The sequence below is a fragment of the Crocuta crocuta genome, unplaced genomic scaffold (assembly GCF_008692635.1).
Source record: "Crocuta crocuta isolate KB4526 unplaced genomic scaffold, BGI_CrCroc_1.0 scaffold234, whole genome shotgun sequence".
Taxonomy (NCBI): Eukaryota; Metazoa; Chordata; class Mammalia; order Carnivora; family Hyaenidae; genus Crocuta; species Crocuta crocuta.
The window spans coordinates 2,794,227-2,815,991 of record NW_027529647.1 but is presented as its reverse complement, the minus strand read 5'-3'; the positions used below and the strand labels follow the sequence as shown (position 1 = coordinate 2,815,991).

At 63.4% G+C, this 21,765-nt stretch overlaps 1 protein-coding gene across 1 annotated transcript in view; it reads right to left on the bottom strand.

The window, feature by feature from the left end:
- PKD1 (polycystin 1, transient receptor potential channel interacting) overlaps positions 1-15,599 on the bottom strand; it is a 34,773-nt gene extending 19,174 nt beyond the window's left edge. The window contains exons 1-18 of the mRNA XM_077762781.1: positions 15,116-15,599; positions 12,387-12,472; positions 11,983-12,122; positions 11,332-11,446; positions 10,077-10,180; positions 8,084-8,155; positions 7,923-7,994; positions 7,493-7,662; positions 6,504-7,175; positions 6,226-6,409; positions 4,901-5,121; positions 4,435-4,550; positions 3,971-4,097; positions 3,455-3,696; positions 2,264-3,019; positions 1,044-1,175; positions 670-845; positions 340-473 (exon numbers count right to left, since the gene is read on the bottom strand). Of these exons, the coding sequence (XP_077618907.1) occupies positions 340-473; positions 670-845; positions 1,044-1,175; positions 2,264-3,019; positions 3,455-3,696; positions 3,971-4,097; positions 4,435-4,550; positions 4,901-5,121; positions 6,226-6,409; positions 6,504-7,175; positions 7,493-7,662; positions 7,923-7,994; positions 8,084-8,155; positions 10,077-10,180; positions 11,332-11,446; positions 11,983-12,122; positions 12,387-12,472; positions 15,116-15,599 (4,003 nt within the window). The remainder of the gene's footprint in view (positions 1-339; positions 474-669; positions 846-1,043; positions 1,176-2,263; positions 3,020-3,454; positions 3,697-3,970; positions 4,098-4,434; positions 4,551-4,900; positions 5,122-6,225; positions 6,410-6,503; positions 7,176-7,492; positions 7,663-7,922; positions 7,995-8,083; positions 8,156-10,076; positions 10,181-11,331; positions 11,447-11,982; positions 12,123-12,386; positions 12,473-15,115) is intronic.
- Between the last annotated feature and the right edge of the window lie 6,166 nt (positions 15,600-21,765).

Sequence of the window (21,765 nt, the reverse complement as noted above, 5' to 3'; positions counted from 1 at the left end):
GGCTGAGGCAGAAAGGAGAGGGGAGCAGACCCTCTCTGGTTAACAGGAAGAGTCAGTGCGGGGCAACAATGGCGGGGTCAGCATTGTTCACGGCACGTTCTGCGTGTGTAGCTTCTGGAATTTTAAGAAAAAAAGGTCACCCCCTTCTGACCCAGAAAAGAGTCTGAGTATGGGCCAGGAAAGTCCAGTTTCTGGCCAGGAGACCTGAACCATGGGGCTCAGTGGCCCAGTCCGCCCTTCACCTCAGCACCCCTCTTTCACCCTATTAAGGGTCCCAGGCCACCAACCCAGAGTAGACAGAGGGGGGTCGTCCCCACGGCAGGGCAGCGGCGGCCTCACCTGGGATGGCGTAGGTGTGTGTGACATTGTGCTCCACCAGCACCTGGGCCACCGTGGGGTCTGGGACCCGGAAGGACTCATTGTACGGAGGCTTGAACTGGCCAATCACCCGGTCCCCGTCCCCAAAGGTCCACCTGCCAGGGAAGCAGGCAGGCAAGGGGAAGGATGGGGTGGGAGCCCATTGGCCTGGCTGCACTCGCTCCCCTCCCCCAGCGTCCCACGCACCCGGCACCTCCCTGCAGGTGAGGAGGTGGAGGCCAGGGCAGAGCCCAGCACCAGCCCCACCTGGGCCCGGCCCGCTCCGCTGCCCACCAGACCAGGAGCACTCACAGGAAGGCCACCTCCACGGCGGAGTCCACCAGCACGTGGGAAGCCAATGCCAGCGTGGCATTGGGGGACAACACGGGCGGCACTGCGGACACCCAGAGGCCCCTCATCCTGTGCATCCGCTCCACGGTGACGTTGTAGTTCACAGTGACGTTGCTCACGTGGTTGGAGGCTGTCAGCTGTGGGGACAGGTGTCAGTGTGTGGGCTGCCAGCAGGTGGTGAAGGGCCCGAGCAGCACGGCCAGGAGCCCACCCTGCACTCACCCGCAGCCAGCCGAGGGGTCCTCGGGAGCAGAGCAGAACGGGAGGCAGAGATGAGCAGGGCATGTCCGGCCCGGCCCCGCCCCCGCCCCGCCCGGAACCGTGCGCCCACCCACCGAGAGCTTGAAGACAGCAGCGCTCTGGTAGATGACGTTGAAGACCACGTTGTGGAAGGTCAGGGACTGCTTGTCGTCAATGGTCCAGCGGAAGACCACGTCCGAGCCGGCCTCCACCACAGGGCTGTATCTCTGTGGGAAGGACACAGCATTAGGGACCCTGGGGCTCTGGAGACCCGCCCACCAGGACAGGCCTCCCCACGGGGCTTCCCAGGCCGAGTTCCAGCCACCTCGGGGCGGATGGGGAGGAACCACGTGTTACAGGACTAAGTTTGGGCTGACCGTGCCCTCTGACGTTTCAGTTCCTCCGTCTTCCTGTCTGGAAAGTGATTTAGTGCGAGCGACAAAAAGTCCCCACCATCTCTGAATCTCTGTGCTCCCTGTCCCTGGGCTCCTACCCAGCCCCGCAGTCACAGACAAAACAGGCTGCTCGAGAGGCATGGAGTCTCAAGGGGCCTCGTGGTTTTGGATGTTTACCCAAGTCAGCCTGCAGAACAGGTGTGAGCAGGGAGCTGAGGCAGATGACTGCACAAGTGCTGGGGCAGTCAGAGACGCCCTTCTGCAGCCCCCATGTGCAGGCCGTAGAGCTGGTGGCTGACCTATGCGTGTGTGGATGCGGGGAAACCCCGGGCAGGGACAGCACCCTTCCAGCACAGCATGGACAGCAGCAGGGTGATAATGAGGACCCTCCCTCCCCCACAAAGCACTCCTTTCAGCATGGTGGGAACACAGCAGAGGCCTTGAAAACACTCAGGCGGGGCGCCTGGGTGGCTCAGTCGGTTAAGCATCCAACTTCGGCTCAGGTCATGATCTCAGCAGTTTGTGGGTTTGAGCCCTGCGTTGGGCTCTGTGCTGACAGCCAGCTGAGAGCCTGGAGCCTGTTTCCGATTCTGTGTCTCCCTCTCTCTCTGACCCTCCCCTGTTCATGGGGTCTCTGCCTCCCTCAGTCTCTCTCTCAGAAAAAAATAAAAACATTAAAAAAAAAAAAAAAGAAACCACTCAGGCTCCAGGAGGGAGGAGGTGCTCATGGGCCACGGGAGAGAACGCGGCATCCTCAGGGCTGCCTATGGGTGGTCCCTCATTAACTTGGGAATCACGACCGGTGTGAGGGGCCCACAAACAGAATCCGCCCAGAAACCAAGCCCGGGCCGCTGTCCCCAGAGGCCGAGCTCCTCCTCCTCGGCAGGAAGGGGTCGCGGTGGCCCCCCAGTTTCACTCACCACCAGGACGCCCTGCAGCACCCGGGCTTCAGGGCTGGGTGTGGCACGCAGGCCGCAGATGGGCTCCTCGGCCCTCACCCGCAGGCTGAGGTTGGCCTGGCCAGCACCGTTCTCCACCACCACCTCCACCGTGTGCTCGCCCTCTTGGAGCCCGGGCAGCGCCAGCACCGCAAACAGGGTGGTGTTGGCCTCAAGAGCACAGCTGGGCACCAGGACAGCCACCGTGGCAGGGCAGGCGGCCTCAAAGGGTGCGCTGACATTACCCCCAGGCCAGTGGGCTGTGGCCGTGGCATTGGTGCCAGAGTCCACCCGGAGGACCAAGGCCGAGCCGTTGGTGGACACATAGAGGTAGCCGTCGTGGGGGGTGGGATGGGCCACACGCAGCCCGGCCACCGGGGAGAGCACGTCGAAGCTGCAGGACAGGTTGTGTGTGGACACGCCGTTGCCCACCGTAGCCTGGACCTCGTAGCGCCCAGGCCTCCGCAGCCCTGGGTTGGGCCTCACGCCGAGCAGGGGGGTGAGGCGCTCCGTGGCAGCGAGAAGCCGCAGGGCGCAGGCAGGGCCGGCCGGGGCCGCCTCCAGCTGGGCTGGCAGCTGGGCCAGCCAGGCTGAGGCCGTGGTGGTCAAGTATGGCGCCTCGGGGCCAGGGGGTCCAAGTGCCGGCGAGCAGTGCAGGAGGGCGCCGGCTCCAGCGTCGTGCTGCAAGGTGATGATGTCACCGGGGAGCAGGGGGCCGTCCTGGCCATGGAAGGTGACCTGGGAGAGGGAGGCAAGCTGTGACCTCACAGTGGCACACTGCTGGGCAGGGGGCTCCCGCAGGTGGGCAGGATCCACCCGGGGTAATCTGGACTCACACCCGCAGGGAGGTCGGCACTTGCTCACTCCCCCAGGCCCTCACGGCGGGGACCGACGGGCCAGCTCAGAGGGACGGGCCACATGCAGGGCAGAGGACAAGGCTGCAGGCCAGGCAGGGACGGAACCTCTGAGGGACACTGGGGCCGGGTCAAAGAGAAAAGCCTGGCTGGCAGCTTCTCACGCTGGGGGGTGAGCAAGGACAATGACAAAGCTGGAGCAGGGCAGGGGCCTGGCGTGCCAAGCGGAAGAGTGTCCGGTTTGTCTGTGCCTGATGGAGACCCAGGCCTCGGGCAGCGGGGTGGGGACACGCCGACGCAGCCGGGCCAGCACACGTACTGAGTACTGGGTGGGAGGGCCGGCCGGCACAGAGAACAGGAACTCCTTCCAGAGCACACAGGAGGCCCCAGGGGGCCCTGGCGTGGACTCATTGGCACAGGCACGGGGCTGGCGGAGGGTGTCCAGTGACAAGGGGACACTGGCTCGGGGGCACCAGGGTCCCTCCGGGGTGCATGCGGGCACCCGCCGAGTCTGGCTCTCTGAGGACGCGGTCTCAGGCTCCCCGCTGCGTCCTGGGGCCCCTGCAGGGAGAGGAGGGGTGTCGGGGCCCCCGCTTGCTAATAAGCCCCAGTCAGGGACACCCCACCCCCACCATCCCTCCTCTTGTCCTGCTGACACCAGGCCGGCCGACTGACCCAGGCAAGCCCCATGCCCAGTGTGGGGGATCCCGAGCAGGACTCAGTTTCTCTATGGACCCCACTCTGTGCATCTTAAGGCTGGAGACCAGTCCAGCGTCCAAGGGGCCCCTGCACGTGGGTGACAGGTCCCTGCCGCCCCACGGGGATGGAGGCCCACCTGCTCCTCCCTCAGGCCGGAACACCTGCAGCCGCAGCTGGGCCGGGCGGCGGAGCTCCCGAGTGCCGAACTCGGCAGCGGTGAGGAAGGCTTCCCTCCCCAGGCCCAGGCCGGGGAACACCATCACCTGGGGAAGAGAGTGCTCAGCTCCACAGCCCCCCGCCCCCGCCACCCTGCACCCACTGGATCCGAGGGGAAGGAGCGCCCAGACGGGGCCCCACACTGTGACTAACGGTCACTTGGAACAAAAAATCAGGCCCAAACCATCTGTGAGTAGCAGGACCCCCACCTTGTTTTTTAAAAATCCACAAACACCCAGAGAAGACACCCGGGGCTTTTGGAGCCACTGGGGGCACCACTCCCCCGCAGGGCGGTGGCTCCCTACGCATCTCTACTCCGCATGCAGGACATTAGTAAGACTCAGTCTCCAGACCAGCTCCTGGCAGGTCCTGGGGTGGGCCTACCTCGACGGCCTCCTGGGGGGCTGAGAGGGCCTCTTGCTGTGCCAGGGGGCTCAGGGGGCCCTGCAGGTCCCCAGGGGGCGCTCCCACGAGGAAGTTCTCCGCATCCAACACGGGACCTGGTACAGCGCGTGTACAGTGAGGTGCTGGTCCCGGGCAGGGCCAGACCCAGGACTGAGCCACCTGGCAGGGGTCCCCCAGCTCCCCGCACCTCTGCTGCTTCATCTGGTGCAGGCTCAGCTTGGGACCATAGGTGCTCAGCAAACACCTAACCAATACTGAGCAGCTAGGAACGAGCCTGGGGTGAGGTTGGGACTGTCCTGGGGCGCCGGGAGACCTGCACGTTTGGGGGGACAGCCCTGCAGAGGAGCTCCCAGGGGGGCCAGGAGCCCTTTCCTGGTTTAGGGAGGCGGCTGTCCTGGTGCAGGACGTGAGGCGCCCCCCACCCCCCGGGCAACCCCAGGCGCACCTCCGGGCTGCAGCTCACAGACGTAGCTGTGGGGCACCGAGCACAGGTCCGTGTTGCACTGCCCCGCGGGCCCGAGCCGCACACAGCGCTCAGCCGTGGCAGGGTGCGGCTCCCCGGGCAGCCAGTTCTGGCAGCTCTCCAGGCTGAAGGCCTCGCTCCGCACGGCGGGGCCCGCCTCGGCCCCCTCCATGGCCGAGAAGCCGATCCACACGTCCAGGCTCCTGCAGGCAGACGGTGGGGAGGATGGGCGCTCGGGAGACTCCAAAGACAGCCCTCCATCTGCCCTCTCTCTCCAGGAGCTTCTTCCTCATTCCTCATGGCAGCCCCTCAGGTAAGGCCTTGTCCCTCCCCCCACTTTCCAGACGAGGAAACTGAGGCTCAGCGAAATGACCGGGCAAGCAAGGCCGTGGTCATGTCCACTGAACCGCCCATGCCCATGGGGCCAGGGGCCCAGCTGAGGGCTCCGTGCGGCGTGAGGGCTCAATCTGGCCACAGGCTGCACACACCCACACTGTACTCTGTGAGAAAGCTCCAGGTGTAGCATTTGGGGAGCAAGACACCTCAATATCAATCAGCCCCCCAAACGCTACTCCCCACAGCCCTGACAAGGTAGCAAGACCCTTCTGGAGACTCTGGACTTATAGACACAAGGTCGGGAACAGGCACAGGGATGCAGGAATGGCACACGGAGAGGAGTGAGGTGCTGTGGTCAGAGCCACTACTGTGGGCCGAGCCCAGGTACTGCCAGTTTTTAACTGGGTGACCTTGGGCAAGGGCCCTGACCATTCTGGGCCACCGCAATTTCCTCTTCAGGACGCTAAGGATATCCAGGGTATGAGCCACATGCCAATCGACCCCTCCCCAAACAAGGACCCTGGGAGAAACAGGCGTCCAGCCTCCGTCCCCTTCCCAGCCATGGCAGGTGCTGAGAGCCAGGGGGAGGGGCGATGCCTGCTCAAGGAAAGCACATTTCCTCGCAGGCCTGGGGGGAAAGGTGTCCAAGAGGCTCCTTGTGCGTGGGTAGCCTCCGTGATCACGCCAGAACTGTCCCTGCCCCTGCCAGGAGGGGCTCAGCAGGGGACAGCTGGGGGTGGGCAGCATGTGGGACCTGTGATGCACCCCCCACCCCTACATCCACATCTGTGTCCGAAGGGTGTTGGAGGAGCAGGGCCCCTCAGCCCCAGGCGGGCCAGCCAGCTGGACTCGGCCCCTCCAAGCACTGCCCCCCCCACTTCTCCTGATGCCCCTCAGGCCTTAGGCTCTGTCCCCGACCCAGCATTCCGGGAATGCCACCTCACAGCTTATCCGGGGGTGGGGGCAGGTACCTGGTGACCTGGGAGACCAGGAAGTGCTGGACGGCGGGACTGTCCACCATGGCCAGGGCGGCCCCAGCCCAGGCCCGGCACCGCTCCTGTGCCTGCAGCCAGGCAGCCTTCTCTGCCACCAGGCGGTAGCAGCGCCCATTACCGGGGAAGATGGCGGTGTCCGAGGGGCAGAGCGGATGTACCACTGGGGAGTGCGCAGGCAGGGACGGGGACATCAATGTGGGCCCAGCCGGGACTGGCCCACCCGCTCCAGCCCCTAGGGGTGAGAAGGCACCCACCTCGAACGGGGTCCTCGCCCACAGCCACAATACTGTAGGTGGCTTCCAGGTCGGAGCCACCACGATTTCGGACACCAAGCTTGAGGGTCTCGTCACTGCGCACCGAGACTGGACACGCGAGCTCCAGGGCAGCAGGAGCCGCCTGCACGCGCACCGCAGCCCCGAGCTGGGCAGAGCCAGCCCCCAGGGCCAGCACAGCGGTCACCTGGTAGCGCCCGGGCAGGGAATAGCGGTGAGTGGCGGCAGAACCAGCGACATCCACCTTAGGGGAGCCGTCACCAAAGTCCCAGTGTGTGGAGCTGACGGGCAGGGAGGCGGTGACATGGAAGGCTGCTGGCTGGCCGGAGGCCAGGGGTCCCTGAGGCCCCACCAGGGCGGCCCCCGGGGAGGCAGGGAAGACGTTCTGGAGGAGGGTGGGGCCCCCGCAGGCAGGGGCGAGGGGCAACGGGGGGCTGGAGCACAGTGGCAGGCAAGCCGAGGAGGTGTTGGGGGGCTGGGCCACCCCGCACAGGCACCAGCCCTGCTCCGAGAGGGCCCCGAGGCCCTGGCCAGCCGCAAAGCAGAAGGTGCCGCAGGCCTCGGGTGCCAGCGGTCCCTCGTGGGCAGCTGAGAAGGCCACGGGCACCACGGCTCCTGAGCTGTTGTCAGGGAGGCAGGCGATGTACTCCTCACCTGGACGGAGCAGACAGGCTGGTCCCAGGCTGGTCCCAGGCTGGTCCCAGGCAGGCCCCGCCCCTGCTGCACCCCTGCCCCATCCGAGACCCCGGCTCATGTCACCCACCCCGCCTGGCACTCACCATCCTCCCTGCCTCCCATCTGCACCGCTCCCTTGACCCCCGACCTGGTCTGTCTCAGCAACCACGACTGCTGCCCACGTCCCTCTGTTCCCCGAGTCCCGCCTGCCACCACCTGGGCTGCTGACCCTGAACCCCCTGTGGGGTCCTACCGGGCAGAGAAGGGCTGAGCTGGTCACATTCAGCCATACTCACCACAGCCGCTACGTGACAAGGGGCCACCGAGGAGGGGCCAGCCAGCTAGGGGGCCGGGCCCAGCACACGTGGCCGCCTCGGGCCGAACCACGCGAACCTGCCGCTCCTCCACCCAGCGCGGCAGCCACGCCAGGCCACAGTCACACTCCAACGGGTTTCCGCTCAGGTTTCTGCAGGAGGCGCAGGGCCAGGCGCTCGGGAGGCAGCAGGGCAGACAAGGGGGCCTCACCCCAGGGCGCGGGGCGCCCTGACCCGCACAGCGTCCCCCACCCCACGGCAGCCCGCCGGGCCCTGGGAGGGCTCCCGCAGGCAAGCAGACAGCCCTCGGGCCTGGTCTCAAGTGGGAGTGGGCCGCCGGAGGCCAGGGCAGGGGGGGGCTGCTGGGGGGCCTCGGGGCCGGCTACCAGCACCCACCGAAACAACTACTTACATTTCACTTAAATTAAATAAGTTAGCAAATAATCCTTCTTCTAAAGTAGAAATCTTGTTGTTGCTTATGTCCCTGGAAGAAATGGGGGATTCATCAGGGTCTGACAGAAACCCCCATAACCGAAACGGTGATGGGAAGCCGCCCTCCGCGTGGACACTCACAGCTCCGTCAGCGCGGAGAGGTTCGCCAGGAGCCCGACGTCCAGTGCCTGGAGCAAGTTGTGGGACACGTCCCTAAGGAGCAGAGCGACCGCTAATCAGTGCCAGAGCCCCAGACAGGACACAGAGCAGACCCAGGCCCACCCCCAAAGGCTCCCTCGCGCCCACAAACTGCAGTCTCCCAATTCCCCACGCTTGGGGCCGGGATGTGGGATCCAAATGAACAGAGGAGAGAGGGCTGGGAGCCCTGAGCATGCCATCCACACCCTGCCCTGTTCCTCTCTCCACCCAGAGCCCTACCCCACCGGCCCCCGGCCCCCTGCCCCAGCATGGCAGCCCAAGGGTCTCAAGGGCCAGGGGCCTAGCTGTTGCCGGCTCTGGGAAGGAGATGGTCTCAGAATGCCCCTGAGACACAGAGGGGCACAAAGACCAGATAAACCCCGGTGACCCTGGTGGGGGACCCTGGTGGACAAGCCCACAACACAGCAACGGCAAAGGAACGCAGCAGAGACCAAGGTTAACAGGACCCCAGTAAGAACGTCGGCACAGCCAACGAGGCAGCACGCAGGTCGAAGGGGAAGCATAACTGGGCGAGAATCATCATGAAACATCGATGCACGCTATGCTACCCCGAGCTGTGTGTGCCAGACCCTCGGGAGACAGACTCTGACCCTGCAAGAGTCCACGCGGGACATGAGATTAACACAGACAACACTGACCACCAGGCGTCAGAGCCTGACCTCAATAAACCCCAGCAGGTTCAAAATCACGGGGGAAGAGAGGTGCAGGACCCAAGACCCACAGAGTCAAAGGTGACACTCTTCTAGAAGCGAACAGACTGAAAGAATCCAGGAGGACGCCACAGACTCTTCACACCACAGACTCTTCACAGCACGAAAGGATGAGCAGAAATGAAACATCCAAACCGGATGATCCAACTACAGAAAAACGTGCAACTTCCACACAGGGTATGAATCAAATCAGAAAACAAGCTGGGACGAGCACCGGCAATTTAGACGAGGGATCAAAGGCCCTAACACCCTTTGCACACACACTGCTAATAAATGACGAAGGCTATGGGGGAAAGACTTAAAGAACACATAATTACTGAGAGAAACACAGATGTCACGGACGGGCGGGGAAAATCATTCCCTGGGGGCAGTATCTGGAGACGCACCAATGAAAGCATTTCATCTACCAAGTTGTGAACGTTTTGAGAACCGTGATCCCCCGGGGCCGCAGACGAGGCCCCACTCCTCCAGGAGAGGCAAAGCCTCTGCAGCCAGTGATTCCTGGCTGGCCTGGAGGCAGAGGCCAGGGTCGCCCCTGGCCAGCCACTTCCTGGGACAGAGACCCACGGACTACGCTGACTCGGTGGACACCGTTGGTCACCTGCTCCACTGTGGCCCCCTCACCCTTTCCTCGGGCTCCCACACGTCTGAGCAGACCCTTGCCGTGGCCTCCAAACTGATGACACCTGGGCCTCCCACCCGCAGAGCCTCTGCCCTTCCAGATGTCACCTCTCGCCCTCTGATGTCCCCAGAATGCCTCTCCCCACTCCTACCGCTGCCCCTGGTAACCACCCAGTCGTGCAGAGGCCAGTGGTCATTGATGCCTCCTCCCGGGCCTAACCATTTCTAGGTCCTGTCAAGCCAGCTCTTACAATGCTCTGACTCGCAGCTACCCAGCCGCAGCCCGGTCCAGACCCCCATCCCCAGAAACCGCCTGGCCTCCGCGGCCCTCCTGTCCAGGCTCCTGAGGCAGCCCGCGGGGTGTCCTAAAGGCCAGCTCGCCTCAGTCCCCCTCTGAGACGGGTCCTGCTGTGCCCGGCCAGCTCCAAATACAGCAGGACCTTCGTCAGAACATGCTGGGGTGAAAACCAGGTCCTCCCGGGAGCCAAGGCATGGAGCGCCCCTGAGACCAGGCCTCACGCAAATGGGTCCCCACAAACGCAGGGGAAGGGGGAGAGTGCCAGGGCTTTGCGGGCCGGGCTGACCGGAGCAGCACCCCTGCCTGGCTCGCGATGCTGGGGACCACGTCTGGAAGCAGGCTGAGGAAATGACCCCCACCATGGCCCGACCGTGGCTTCAGTCGAGAAACCTGCTGGCCACACAGGGTCTCACGCCAACCATCAGGGGCCTGGGAAGCAGCGGCACCAGCTGGAGCCCTCCCTGGGCAGCTGTGCCCCCACCGGGGAGCCACGGGAGCCATAGGCCACAGAGCCTCCTCCCGTGCCCCGTGGGGTGACAGGCTTTACGGTCAGGGAGCCCAGAGCCGCTGGGCAGGCGCAGCCGCCGCAGCACGCAGGGGCGAGAGAAATGCAGCCCCTCTCTCTGCAGCTGGACAAACTAAGATCTAAAGGAAGGGCCGGAAAGGGTGCACAGTAACAACTCGATCTTTTTTTAAGTTTATTTTTTTCATTGAGAGAAACAGACCGACAGAGGAGACGGAGAATCCCAAGCAGGCTTTGCACTGTCAGCACAGAGCCCAGCGCACGGTTCGATCCCACCAACCATGAGATCATGACCTGAGCCGAAGCCCAGAGGCAGCCAAGGGCCCCCGCCCTGGGTTTCTCATACTCATTCTGCCCTTGAAGTAGGAGAAACAGGGTGTGGAGGCTTCTGTGTAGGAGGGGACAGACTCCCCAAGGGGGCCTCGAATGGGGGCTTCAGAGGGGACCAGACACAAGGGGGGTGGCAAGGGGGACCAGGAGTCCCATCGAAGAGCAAGCTGGGGGCAATGAGCCTCTTGCACCCTGAGAAGGAGCACTGTGACTGATGACGGGCTCAGGGCCAGGGCCCAGAGAGGTGGCCTGGACGAGGCACTGGCCTCAGCGAGCCTCTCCGTTTCCATTCCAGGGGGGAGGGGGGAGGGGAGGCAGTGCGTGTGTGTGTCTGGTCGCACAGGTCCGTCTCCACCCACAGCGAGGGTCCCCGGAACTCCAGGACAGGAGAGGCCTTTGGGGGCCAGAGGACTTGGGGACAGGACCTCTGGCAGGGTCACCTCTGCCCCCAGGAGGTCACACGTGGCAGGGGAGGGGAGAGCCTGCCGTCTGGTGGCTGGGGTCAGAGGGGCCAAGGTGGGAGCCCACAAGTGAGTCTGGGACTGTGGACAGCAGCTTTCCTCTGGAGCACACCGCCCGCCCCGCACTCCACACCCCTGCCCCAGCCGGCCTGATCCCGCCAGGTGGTTCCCGGGGTACGGTGGGGTGGGCAGGCCGGGGGACCAGGGAGACGCAGTCGGATGCCCACCCACGGGTCAATCACGATGCCCCGGAGTGGCAATGACTGGGCCACGAGAAACTTCAGTGAGACCTGCATAGGGAGCTGCGGGTGTCCGAACTGAGGCTGCAGGGGGCCTGCGACTCTGAGGGACAACGAGGCCGCAGTGGCATGAGAACTGACAGCCCTGAGAGACGACCCAGACAGATGCGACCTGGGGACGGCGGGGCACGGGGTGACAGGTCCCGGGAGAGGTTCCCAGCTTGGGCCTCCGGCACAAGAGGAAAGAAAGAAGGAAAATCCCTAAAATGTTTTTCCACATCCCATTTTCTGGAAAATCCATCAAGAGTGGCAGCTGCTGGGAGCAGCCTGTGGTGCCTGAGACAACAGGGCAGTGGGTGGGAGGGGCAGGCGGAGCCCAGGGCCCAGGCCACTTGGCCAGCACCCACCCCGGCCTGTCAGGACACCACCGTCCCTGGCCTCACCGGCCTGTGGCTCCAGGCCATCCTCGGCCCACTCGGGTCCTCCGTCCAGCTCTGCCTGGCCTCGCGGCCCCATGGAGCCGCCCTTCCCCCCCACACGGAAGGCCCCTCCATTATGGTCACATAGTCACAGGCACTGGCCACGTGCTCCTTGCCTACCAGGCCCCAGCTGAGCCCCTTCCCCCGCCCCAGCACTCACCTGGGCCCATGGCGCATGGGCTCCCCGGGGCCCTGCTGGCCGAGGTCCCATGCCCCAAGGGCAAAACCAGGACAAGAGCCAGGTGCCACACCATGGGTCCTGAGCCCCAGCTCCCAGCCTGCCCCAGGGTGCGGAAGCATCTGCGCAGGGCAGGCCATGGCGAGGGTGTCCAGGGGCAGGGATGGGAAGGGGGGGAGGGGGGCGGGGGAGAGGGAGGCTGAAGGGGAGCTCCAGGGGGTCGCCAGAAGGACACTGAGAGGAACACTGCCCGAGTCCGCAACCAGTCCCACAGCCCCAAGGTCCCAAACAGCCACTTGTCCTCATTTCCATCTGTTCTTGCCATCACTGTTCTGGGGGAACAGAACGCCAAAGAGGCCTCATGCCAGCCGTGCCCCACCCCTCACCCCAGCCGCCAGGGGCTTCCTCTGCAGCCCCCAGGTGACATCATCACAGTCTGGTGCCCTGCCCCCACACTGGGGCTCCCTGCGTCCTGCAATGCAGGGGGGAGACTCAGCCGGCCCAGGGAGCCTCTGCTGCAGGGGCCCAGCACAGCCAAGCACAGCAGTGTCCAGCCCCTACTGGGAGGAGGGCCGGTAGCCTGGCTGGATGGCACCCCTTAGAGGTCCAGGGGCAAGCAGGGCCCACCCCTGGGCCAGCCGGACACTCCCAGACCCTCCAAGGCCCACCCAACCTCCAGGGGCCCTAAGGCCCAGGCTGCCGGGGTCAGGTCTGCTTAGGGAGGAGGTGGGTGACCTGGGGACACACACCCCACCAGGGACAGGCCAACATCCATGACAGCACAAGACACGTGTCACCTCCCCAAGCATCAAGGATCAGTCTGAGAGGCGGGCCTTCCTTCTCCTCCCCCACAGTGAGCCAGCAGTCACTGGGGAGCCGGGTCTGTCCCCCATGCCAGGATGGTCCGACGCCCTGCCCAGCTTTCCAGGCCAGACGTTCTCATGGGCACCTGCCTCCCCTCAGTGTGGTCCTTGGGGTTCAGGCACCCCCTTTATGTCCGGGTCTGATCTTTTCTGCTCCAAGCAGAAGCCTGGAGGAGGGGTCCCTGCCGCCACCACCGAGCTGGAGGTGCCTTGCGGCAGCTGCTGAAGGCCCGCATCCGGGAGAGATGGCAGCTCCCCCGCGCCCCTCCACACAAGGCTCAGCACTCGTGATCCGCCCCTGCTCACATCCCAGCCCCTGAGGGGAAGGGAGGGGAGGCAGGGGGGCAGGGAGAGATGAGAAAGGGGCTGCGCTAGTAAAGGGGAGTGGGTCAGGGTGTGTAAAGATGGAAGCCGGGCACAGGGTGGCCACAGACAGCAGGTCTGGACCATTCCTGAGCCCGGGGTGGCTCCGAGAGCAGGCGCCTTCCAGGCGGAGGAGCTGGAGGGCCTGGACGAGCTGGGACCCCGTCCCGCAGCCCTGAGCAGCCTCAGTTTCCTCCTCTGCCAAAGAGAGAAATGGCCCGTGTGCCCGCTCCCCAGTCCAGATGCTGGGCGGGGTCTGGGGGCCAGCCGAAGCCCCCAAGGAAACATCTGCACATTCCAGACGCATGTGGTCAGCGGCGGGGGTGAGTGCCAGGCCCCAGTCCGTCACCCCCACCCCTGTGCTGGCCGCCGCACTGGAAACAAGGCTTGGGGGGAAAGAGCTCTGGAGGGGCCGCTGCAGAGGTTATGTAACCCACTCCTCCCGAGCCAGCAGCGGCCTCCTCCCTCTGGCAGGACAGGACGGGCCGTGCTGGAGGGAGAGAAGGTACCCCACTCCCCGTCCAACGCCCAGGGCTCCGTGGCTGCCCCCCCACCCCTCACTGGGGGCTCCGGAAACACAGCCTGGGCTGGCCTGTCCTCTCTGTGGAGGCCCCACAGGTCTCATCAGCTCAGCANTCAGCAGGCAGCCTCCCCCCCTCCCCCCCCCGCCCTCAGGAGCCAGGCCCAGGCACAAGGGGAGAGGCCACAGCGCTGGAGCTGGGCCCCCCACCCCGCCTCACTAGCGGCACTGGGGGCAGGCGGCTGGGAGCCCAGCACCCGGGCCAGTTTGAGCGTAATAACCTCATTCTGTTTTCATTCCATCTATTTATGGTGAGCAAGGCTGGCTTCCAAGGCCGGAAATGATGATGTTTAAATTAATGAATTCAAGTTTAGGAAGGAGCGGATTTGAAGACAAACATGCCGAGAGGGCCCGCTGGGGAGGGACAGGGGCAGGCTCTCCAGGGAGAAGGAACATGGAGGGCCCCGCCGGCCCCAGGGCATCAGCAAGGGGTTGTCTCAGCCTCCAAGGTGGGGAGAAAGGCCTGCCAGGGAACCTTCCAGATCCAGGAGGTGGCCCACACTTCTCAGCATCTTATGGGGCCCCCTCACCCGGGCTCTGCCCTCCCACAAGCGAACCCCCACCAGGATAGGACACAGGTATCTGGGGTGGTGACACTGCTGGCCTAGGAAGCCCTAGGACCACAGGCTGGGTTGGGGGCAGGGGCTCTGGCCCACAGAAAGGAGAGGAGGGCATGGGGCGTCCCCAACACTAGTATGGAAAGACAGCCCGTGGAAGGGACGTGTTCCAAGTTCAACCCACCAGAGGCAGCCACCTTCAGGGCATTAACAAGAAGGGGGGGCTTGCCCCTCCCACAGCCGGGAATTTGAGCAAGGAGAGGAAAAGGACCAGTACAGGGTGGGGGAGGGGCGGGAAGCAGCCTCCCTCGGGACCCGACACCTGCATCCGGACACTGCGCTCACACCTGTCACAGCCGGCCAGGCGCACACCGTCCCTCCTGCAGGTGGTGGTGCTGGGGCCCGGGGAGGCCGCGTTCCTCAGCCCCCCCACCCCGCCCCCTGCCTCACCTGCCCAGAGTCGGAAGACTGGACAAGAAAGGGCGGGCTCCGCCCTGTCCCCAGCCTTCCAGGGCGCACACGCCACCCACTCGGCTGCTGGGCACTGACAGGGGCACAACCCAGCCTGCCAGTGGGGCTACAGAGCAATGTGAAGACCCTGGACCCTGGAGGCTGCCGGCGCTGTCAGCCTTGCCCTGAGCGCTGGCCCTCGTTCCCCACTCCAACCAGAAGGAAAAGCTGGCTTCTGGCCCGGCCTCAGGACAAAGCCCTTTCCAGGGCGGCCCCCTAGCATCCTAGAACGGGCTCCGGGCCTTCGGGGCCACCACACTTCTCCAGGCCGGGGCCCACGGCACCTCTGGGAGAGAGGGAGCCCTGCCCGCCCTGGCCACAGATGCAGCCCCCTCCCTGGCACGGGCGGCTGGGCACCACCGGGCCCCTTGGCGGAGACAGCTGCCAAGCCACAAAGAACGAGGTGTTCCGGGAAAAAAGGACGTGAGCTGCATTTTCCAGCTGCGTTGTGTTCGGCAGCAAGACTGCAGGCACGCTCGGCCGGCGCCCCAGCCGCACGCGGCCCGGCCCGTGGACACAGCCCCGCCTCGGCCGGCTGGAGACGTGCAGGCACCCGGCTCGGAGGGCCAGGTCCCAGTATGCCCGGGCCAGACGGCCGCCGCCACCCCAGACAGCGTCAGGACCTACGGGCTGTTTTCCCTCCAGAGCACTCAGCGGGCTGGGCCCGTCTGGGTGTCCGCTGCTGGTGCTGCCACTGCAGACTGTTCCGGAGAGGAAAATGTGCATCTCCATCCAAAATGGCTTCCTTACTGAAACCAAAGCCCGGCCCAGATTTCCCTCGAGAGATAGGGTCTCAAGAGCATGGGGGAAGTACAGGTGGTGACACAAGGTGCCCCCCACCCCATCCCAGGGGCAGCTCATGGGGGCAGGACCTGCATCCTGCGGGGGGCACCCAGCCAGCGTTACAGGACAGTGGCCAGAAACTCACTGCTCAGGGCCAAGGCAGAGTGACAGAGAGACACCCCATAGGGGGATGACATTCTGGCCTCAGGGGAGGACCGCGCTGAGCCTGCAGGGAAGCAGGAAAGGGAAACTGAGCCTCACCGACACTGGGCGCCTACACCACTAGCCCCAGTGAGATTAGAAGGCTGCGCCGTGCATGTCACTGGTAGGCCAGCAGCAGCAAAGTGCCAAGCGGCTCTCGTGGCCGTGGATTTCAATGGTACGACATCCCAGGTCACAGAACAAGGTGACCATGACAATTCACACGTTCGATCTGCGCCTTAAAGCTCCCCTGTGTCACAAATCTGTACTTGGATGCATCGAAAACACAAACGCCTAAAATGGAGACCCACACACCAGAGGAGCTTGCCAGCCCTCGTGAATCCCAACAATGGAATGGCCCCACGTGGAAGGCACCCCCGAGGTCAGACCACAGGTGGCTGGCAGGAAGGCTTCTGGACATCGGGCTTCCCTGTGGCGGGTGCTGAGGGGTGTGCAGGCATCTACCTGCTTGGGCTCCCCTCTGCTGTGGGGTCCGAGCAACGCAGGCACCGGCATGTGTGCTCAGGGGTTCCTCTCCTCAGGGAAGGTCCCAAGGACCCATCTCCCGGCAGCCAGTGTTTGAGGACAAGGCAACGGGCTCTGAGAATGTGCGGAGAATGCAACCAAGGGCCACTTTGACAATGGTTATGATCACCGTGGCCTCAGCACCGAGCCTTGTGGGTAAGCCAACAACCCCAGAAGGTGCGTCCCTTCACGGTGCCCACCTTGCAGATGTGGACACTACAGCTCTAGAAGGCTGAGTGACTCGGCCAAGATCACACAAAAAATGGAGGAGCTGGGCTGTGCTAATCAGGTCTGACTCAGGGCCAGAGTCCCAACTCCTGGGTCCCCGCGCTTCCCTCCCAGAGCCAGACAGGAAGTCAGCAGGAAGAACCACAGTGTGGATGGCCGAGGGAAGTCCCAGGAGAGAGTTGGGGCCAAGGGCTGGTCAGGGCCGAGTAAGCGGCTGAGCCCAGAGCCCACCCAGACCCTCTCAATCCCACCCAAAGATGCCCCCACTGCCACATCTTTGAACCAGGCCCCCACGTGCAGCTCTGGGGTTACGCCCCAGATCATGCTGATGAAATCACCTCTCTGCCACAACTCACCAGCCATGTGGCCCAAGGAAGTGACTTAACTTCAGGAAGCCTCGGTTTGCCAGTCTGTAAAACGGGATCAAGGGTGGTTCCAACCCCGTAGCACTATGACAAGGTACTCAGAGATCACAGACAGAAAAGGCTCAGCAAGGAGCCCAGAACATAGCAACACCGAGGGAGGGGGCGAGATGGGGGTGGGGAGTGGGGGTGCACACCCCTGGCTCTTTCCTTCAGAGATTTTTTAATTCGGATGTAATTCACATGCCATACAGTTCGCTGCCATGAAGCGTACAATTCAGTGGTTTTTAGTGTCTTCTCAGCGTTGTGTGACCATCACCCCTGTCTGAGTCTACAACATTCTCATCACCACAAACAGAAACCCCACGCTCCTTGGCCATCATCTCCAAAGCCCCTCCCCAACCCCAGCTGGAGTCGACACTAATCTGCTCTCTGGCTCCATGAATTTGCCTGTTCTGGACATTTCCTACCAGTGAAATCATTCTACACGGGGGCCCCCTGTCTGGCTTCCTTCACTGAACATGTTTTCAGGCCGCATCCAGGCCGTAGCAGGTGCCGGCGCCTTGTTCCCCATGACGGCTGAGTGGTACTCCACCGTGTGGATGGCCCCGATCTGTGCGCCTGCTTGTCCGCTGCTGGACACCAGGGCCATTTCCATTTCTCGGCCGCCACGCATCCCGCTGCTGTGAGCACCTGCGTACAAGCTTCGGGGGATATAGGGGCTTCGGTTCTCTTGAACGGACACCTAGGAGCAGGAATGCTGGCTCCCGCCGTGACTCCACAGAGAACCCTCCCAGGGGCCGGCAGATAGCTCTCCGAAGTGCCACTGTCTACAGCCCGCCAGCAGCGCACCAGGGCTCCAGTCTCTGCACAAGGTCTCCAACATGCAGCACGACCGTGTTTGGTGACAGACATCCCAGTGGCTGTGGAGTGCTAGCTCAGTGCGGTTTGATCTGGGTTTCCCCAAAAGCCAGACGCATCTTTTCATGTGCTCACCAGTCATCCGTGTCTTCACGGGAGACGGGTCTGCTCAGATCCCTCACCATTTTCTAATCAGGCCCTGCACCCAGTTAGCATTGACAGTATATACGAAGCTCTCCATTCATATCTGGCTGCAGGCCCCTCATCACATAAACAGCTTGCACATGCTCCCCCGTGCAGGTGGGCGCACCCCGTAGGTGGCCGCCCTCACCACTCGCCGGCACCGCGGGGCTGGCCCTCTGGGTGTTCCGGTGTCAGTCCCCTCACGTCCCCAGTGTGCAGGTGCAGCCAAGCCTCCCCACTCACCTCCTGCCCAGCTGGGGCCAACCACACAAGGCGGCAGCATGGGCCCCTGTCTACAGCTCTGTGTCCTATTGGGAAACCACTGCTATTTGTGCATTTATTTAGGCCCCGAAGTGCAAGTGCAGGCCAGCCGTGCCATGCGGCACAGGAACGTGAGGGTGAGAGCAGCTGGCACGCAGGACGCCCCGACCCTCCCGCGACCCATCTCCAGCCAAGAGCCACTGTTCGTGCCGCTTCCATCTTGGACCCTTCAGGTCATTCCCCTCTTCCTGGCTCTCCCACACCTCCATCACCTTGAGCCTCAGAGACCCCCGCGGGCTGTCCCCGTCTGGCACGCACTCCCTCAGACCTTCAATGTCACCTATGCCGGGGGTCCGTCCAGGCAGCACCTCCAAACCAGCCCGTTCCATCATCCGTGTCTTCGGTTTCACATCGGCTCGACTGTAATAACTGAACCTCAGAGAGTCCAGGCACAGGGTCCAGCACGCAGCAGCCAGGCTCTCTGTCTCATGAGGGCTCAGAGAGGGGACGCTCTGTGGCCGGGCCAGTCCTCAAGGCACCAACACATGCAGCACATGCAGCCTGACACGTTACACACACGCCAGGTCCAACAGTCTGCTCCCCGATGCCCACGTCCCCTCACACCCGTGCAGATGGTGGGGGCCTCGTCCCCCTAGTCTCCCTCACTCCTCCCTGTCACTTAGGGGTGAGGCCCTAAGTACCCCCAGGTGACAAAAGACCCTAAGGTCCTGATACTTCCATCCGCGAACCAAGTCCCCACTGACTTCCTGCTCCAAACCTAGTCCTATAGACCAGCAGCAAAAAACTGGCAGCTCACGTCCGAGAAGGGCTTGGCCGAAGCAGCCACACCTGACCCTGATCAACAGACCACAGCTGAAGGAGCATGGTCACATCTAGACCTTTCTTCAGTGACCAACATTCTACCTCTGTGCGGTCCTGTCCTGCACAGGAGCCACTGGCCACAGCACCTCCAGGGTACTTGAAATGTGGCTTGCCACACAACACAGCTCTGGACCAACTATCAAACTACAGGAAACGGAGAGCAGTGGGACACACTAGATGTCACCATGCAGGTGACAGAGGGGCCATTCAAGCCCAGACCGCGTCGGGGCCACTTTCAACAAGCTGCATGAGGAAGGAAAGAGGTGTGGGAATGCGGCTACCTTGTCAGAAGACAGAAGACAGTAATTGCATTGTGTGGACCTTACCTGCATCCTAGTTCAAACGACTAAAAACAAAAAAAAACAGAGACAATCAAAAACCTAAAACCCTGGCCACATAATGGAATCCGGGAAGCACCCACTGCCTTAGGGGAGACCACGGCGTGGCCATCCACTCCAAAATGCTTATACATCAAAGAACAGGACAGCTGGACTCTGGTTCAAAATCAGGCAGAGTTGGGAGTGTGGAGGGCAGGGCAGAGGGTGACGGGTCTATGAGGTTCAGCACCCAACTTTGCCTACTTCTGTGCGTGTTCAAACTGTCCACGATAAAGCTGTAAAAGCAGGACCAAAGCAACTTTGCAAGTGACGTCACCTTTCTCAGGCCACCCCCCAGCAGCACCGTCTCACCCACGAGAGGCTGGGAGTCAGAACGCCCAGGCCATCCCGCGGTCCAGAGTCCCCTGGGGGCCAGCCTCGGTCCTTAAACCCAGGTCTGGCCCTGCTGCACCTCAGACTGTATGAGGAGACTCATGGAGGGGTGGCCGCGGGACCAGTGACAGAGGTACCGGGCACGAACCGCTGGCCCCTGGGCACACACACCCTCACCCAGGAGGCTCCCGGCCCCTCTCCCTGGGAGAAGAGAAGACTCCACCATCTCCCTGTCCCCGAGCACGGGGCCTGCAGGGTTCACAGGCTGCTGGGGCAGCCAACAGAGCCCAGACGGCGGCCTGCGGAACCAGTGCGGAGCCCAGCTTCCCTCAGGCTCCTGGCCCCCAGCCTCCAGAAATCTCCCAGAGGCAGCTTCAGGGTGTAAAGATCAGCGTGGGACATCCTCTGCTCCCCATCCACCTGCTTCTCAGGCTCCCCTCGCAATCCCAGGAATCCTGTCAGGCTGGGCCAGCCCACCGGTTCCCAAGACCAGAGCTTAAGGGGACACACGCAAGAGGCTCCAGAGCCCGTGCCCCACTGCAGGGCCCCCGGTGACCCACCTCTACCACTGATTTCCTGCACAGCTCCTGGAGGCCAGGTCAGCACCGGGTGCTGGGGAAGCAGAGAATAACCAGAAGGAGCCACACCTGGCCTCAGCAGCAACCGGACTGGGGGGAACTTCACCCACGGCACCCAGAAACAAGAGCTGGGGTGAATCTGATCCAATGATGCAGGTGCCCCACCCCATCCAGCAGAGACAGCTGGGATGGGAACTTCTGCTTCAGTGACCAGGTGGCTAAGTGACAGGCTCCCACCTGACTCTGAGGCAACTGCTCTTCCCCCACCCCCAAGTCCAGCCAGCAAAGCCCCAAGGACATCCAGACCACCCGGGAGAAGTGCCCATCCCTACTTCACCCATCTACCTGCCAACATCCAAACTCACCTGAACGCTGGCCACGGGGTCCCCTAACGAAAGGAGGCCATACACTGGAGGCACGAGGGAGTGTTACAGAACCTAATTCCCATCCCCAGGCTCCCCAGAGGATTCCCGCATGAGGCCAAGGACAGAGGGGAGTCCCAGCTTAGGGCCCTGAAAGTGCCCAAGAAATCCAAACAGGGCCACAGGAATGCAGATCAGCAGACCCTGAGCCTAGTCAGGGGACAACTGTCTGCAAATCCTGGTCCCCTGCACCCTTTCCATTCCACCTCCGGGTCTTGAGCACCTCAGGCAAACTCGGCCCTGCCGTGTGCTGGCCACTTCTTCTTCTTGGGCAAGTCACACCACCTGAGTCCGAACGGAAACCTGACAAAAGCTCTTCCGCATTTTAGACCAGTCCGGGCAACCCCACCCCCCCACCGGCCCCAGGATAACACCGGAGCCTAGACAGGAGGGAGCACAGCCCACCTCCCCTCCCGCCCCACTCCTTCAAACTCCCCCTGCAGTTGCCACAGTGGGGTGTACCCTACACCCACACATGACCAAATGCAGCCTCCAGGCCTTGAACACACGGTTCCTTCCTCCCCGCCTCCCGACTCCTCCTTAAGCGACAGTCCAATTCTTACACATCCTTCAAATCTCTGTCCAGACACCTCTTCCAGGAAGCCCGGCCCGCCATCCCAGCCAGCTCTCTCTGCCGGCCTCCCGCTGCAGACGTCCCGGGTGCAGAGCGTGCCCCCCGGGCGGCGCCTATTAGTCTCTAATTAGCTTCTAACAATTTGCCGGTTCCCTCAGACGCGTCCCACCCGGCCCCCGCGCGCTGCCGCAGGTCCCCCATTAACTCGCGACTGCAGAGCCCCGCCAGGTGGGATGTTTCTGCTTTCAGAGAAACCGGGATTTTTCTGCAGCGCCCTGGCCCCGGAGGGAGGGGGGGGGCGGGGGGCTGAGGGCCGGGAGGG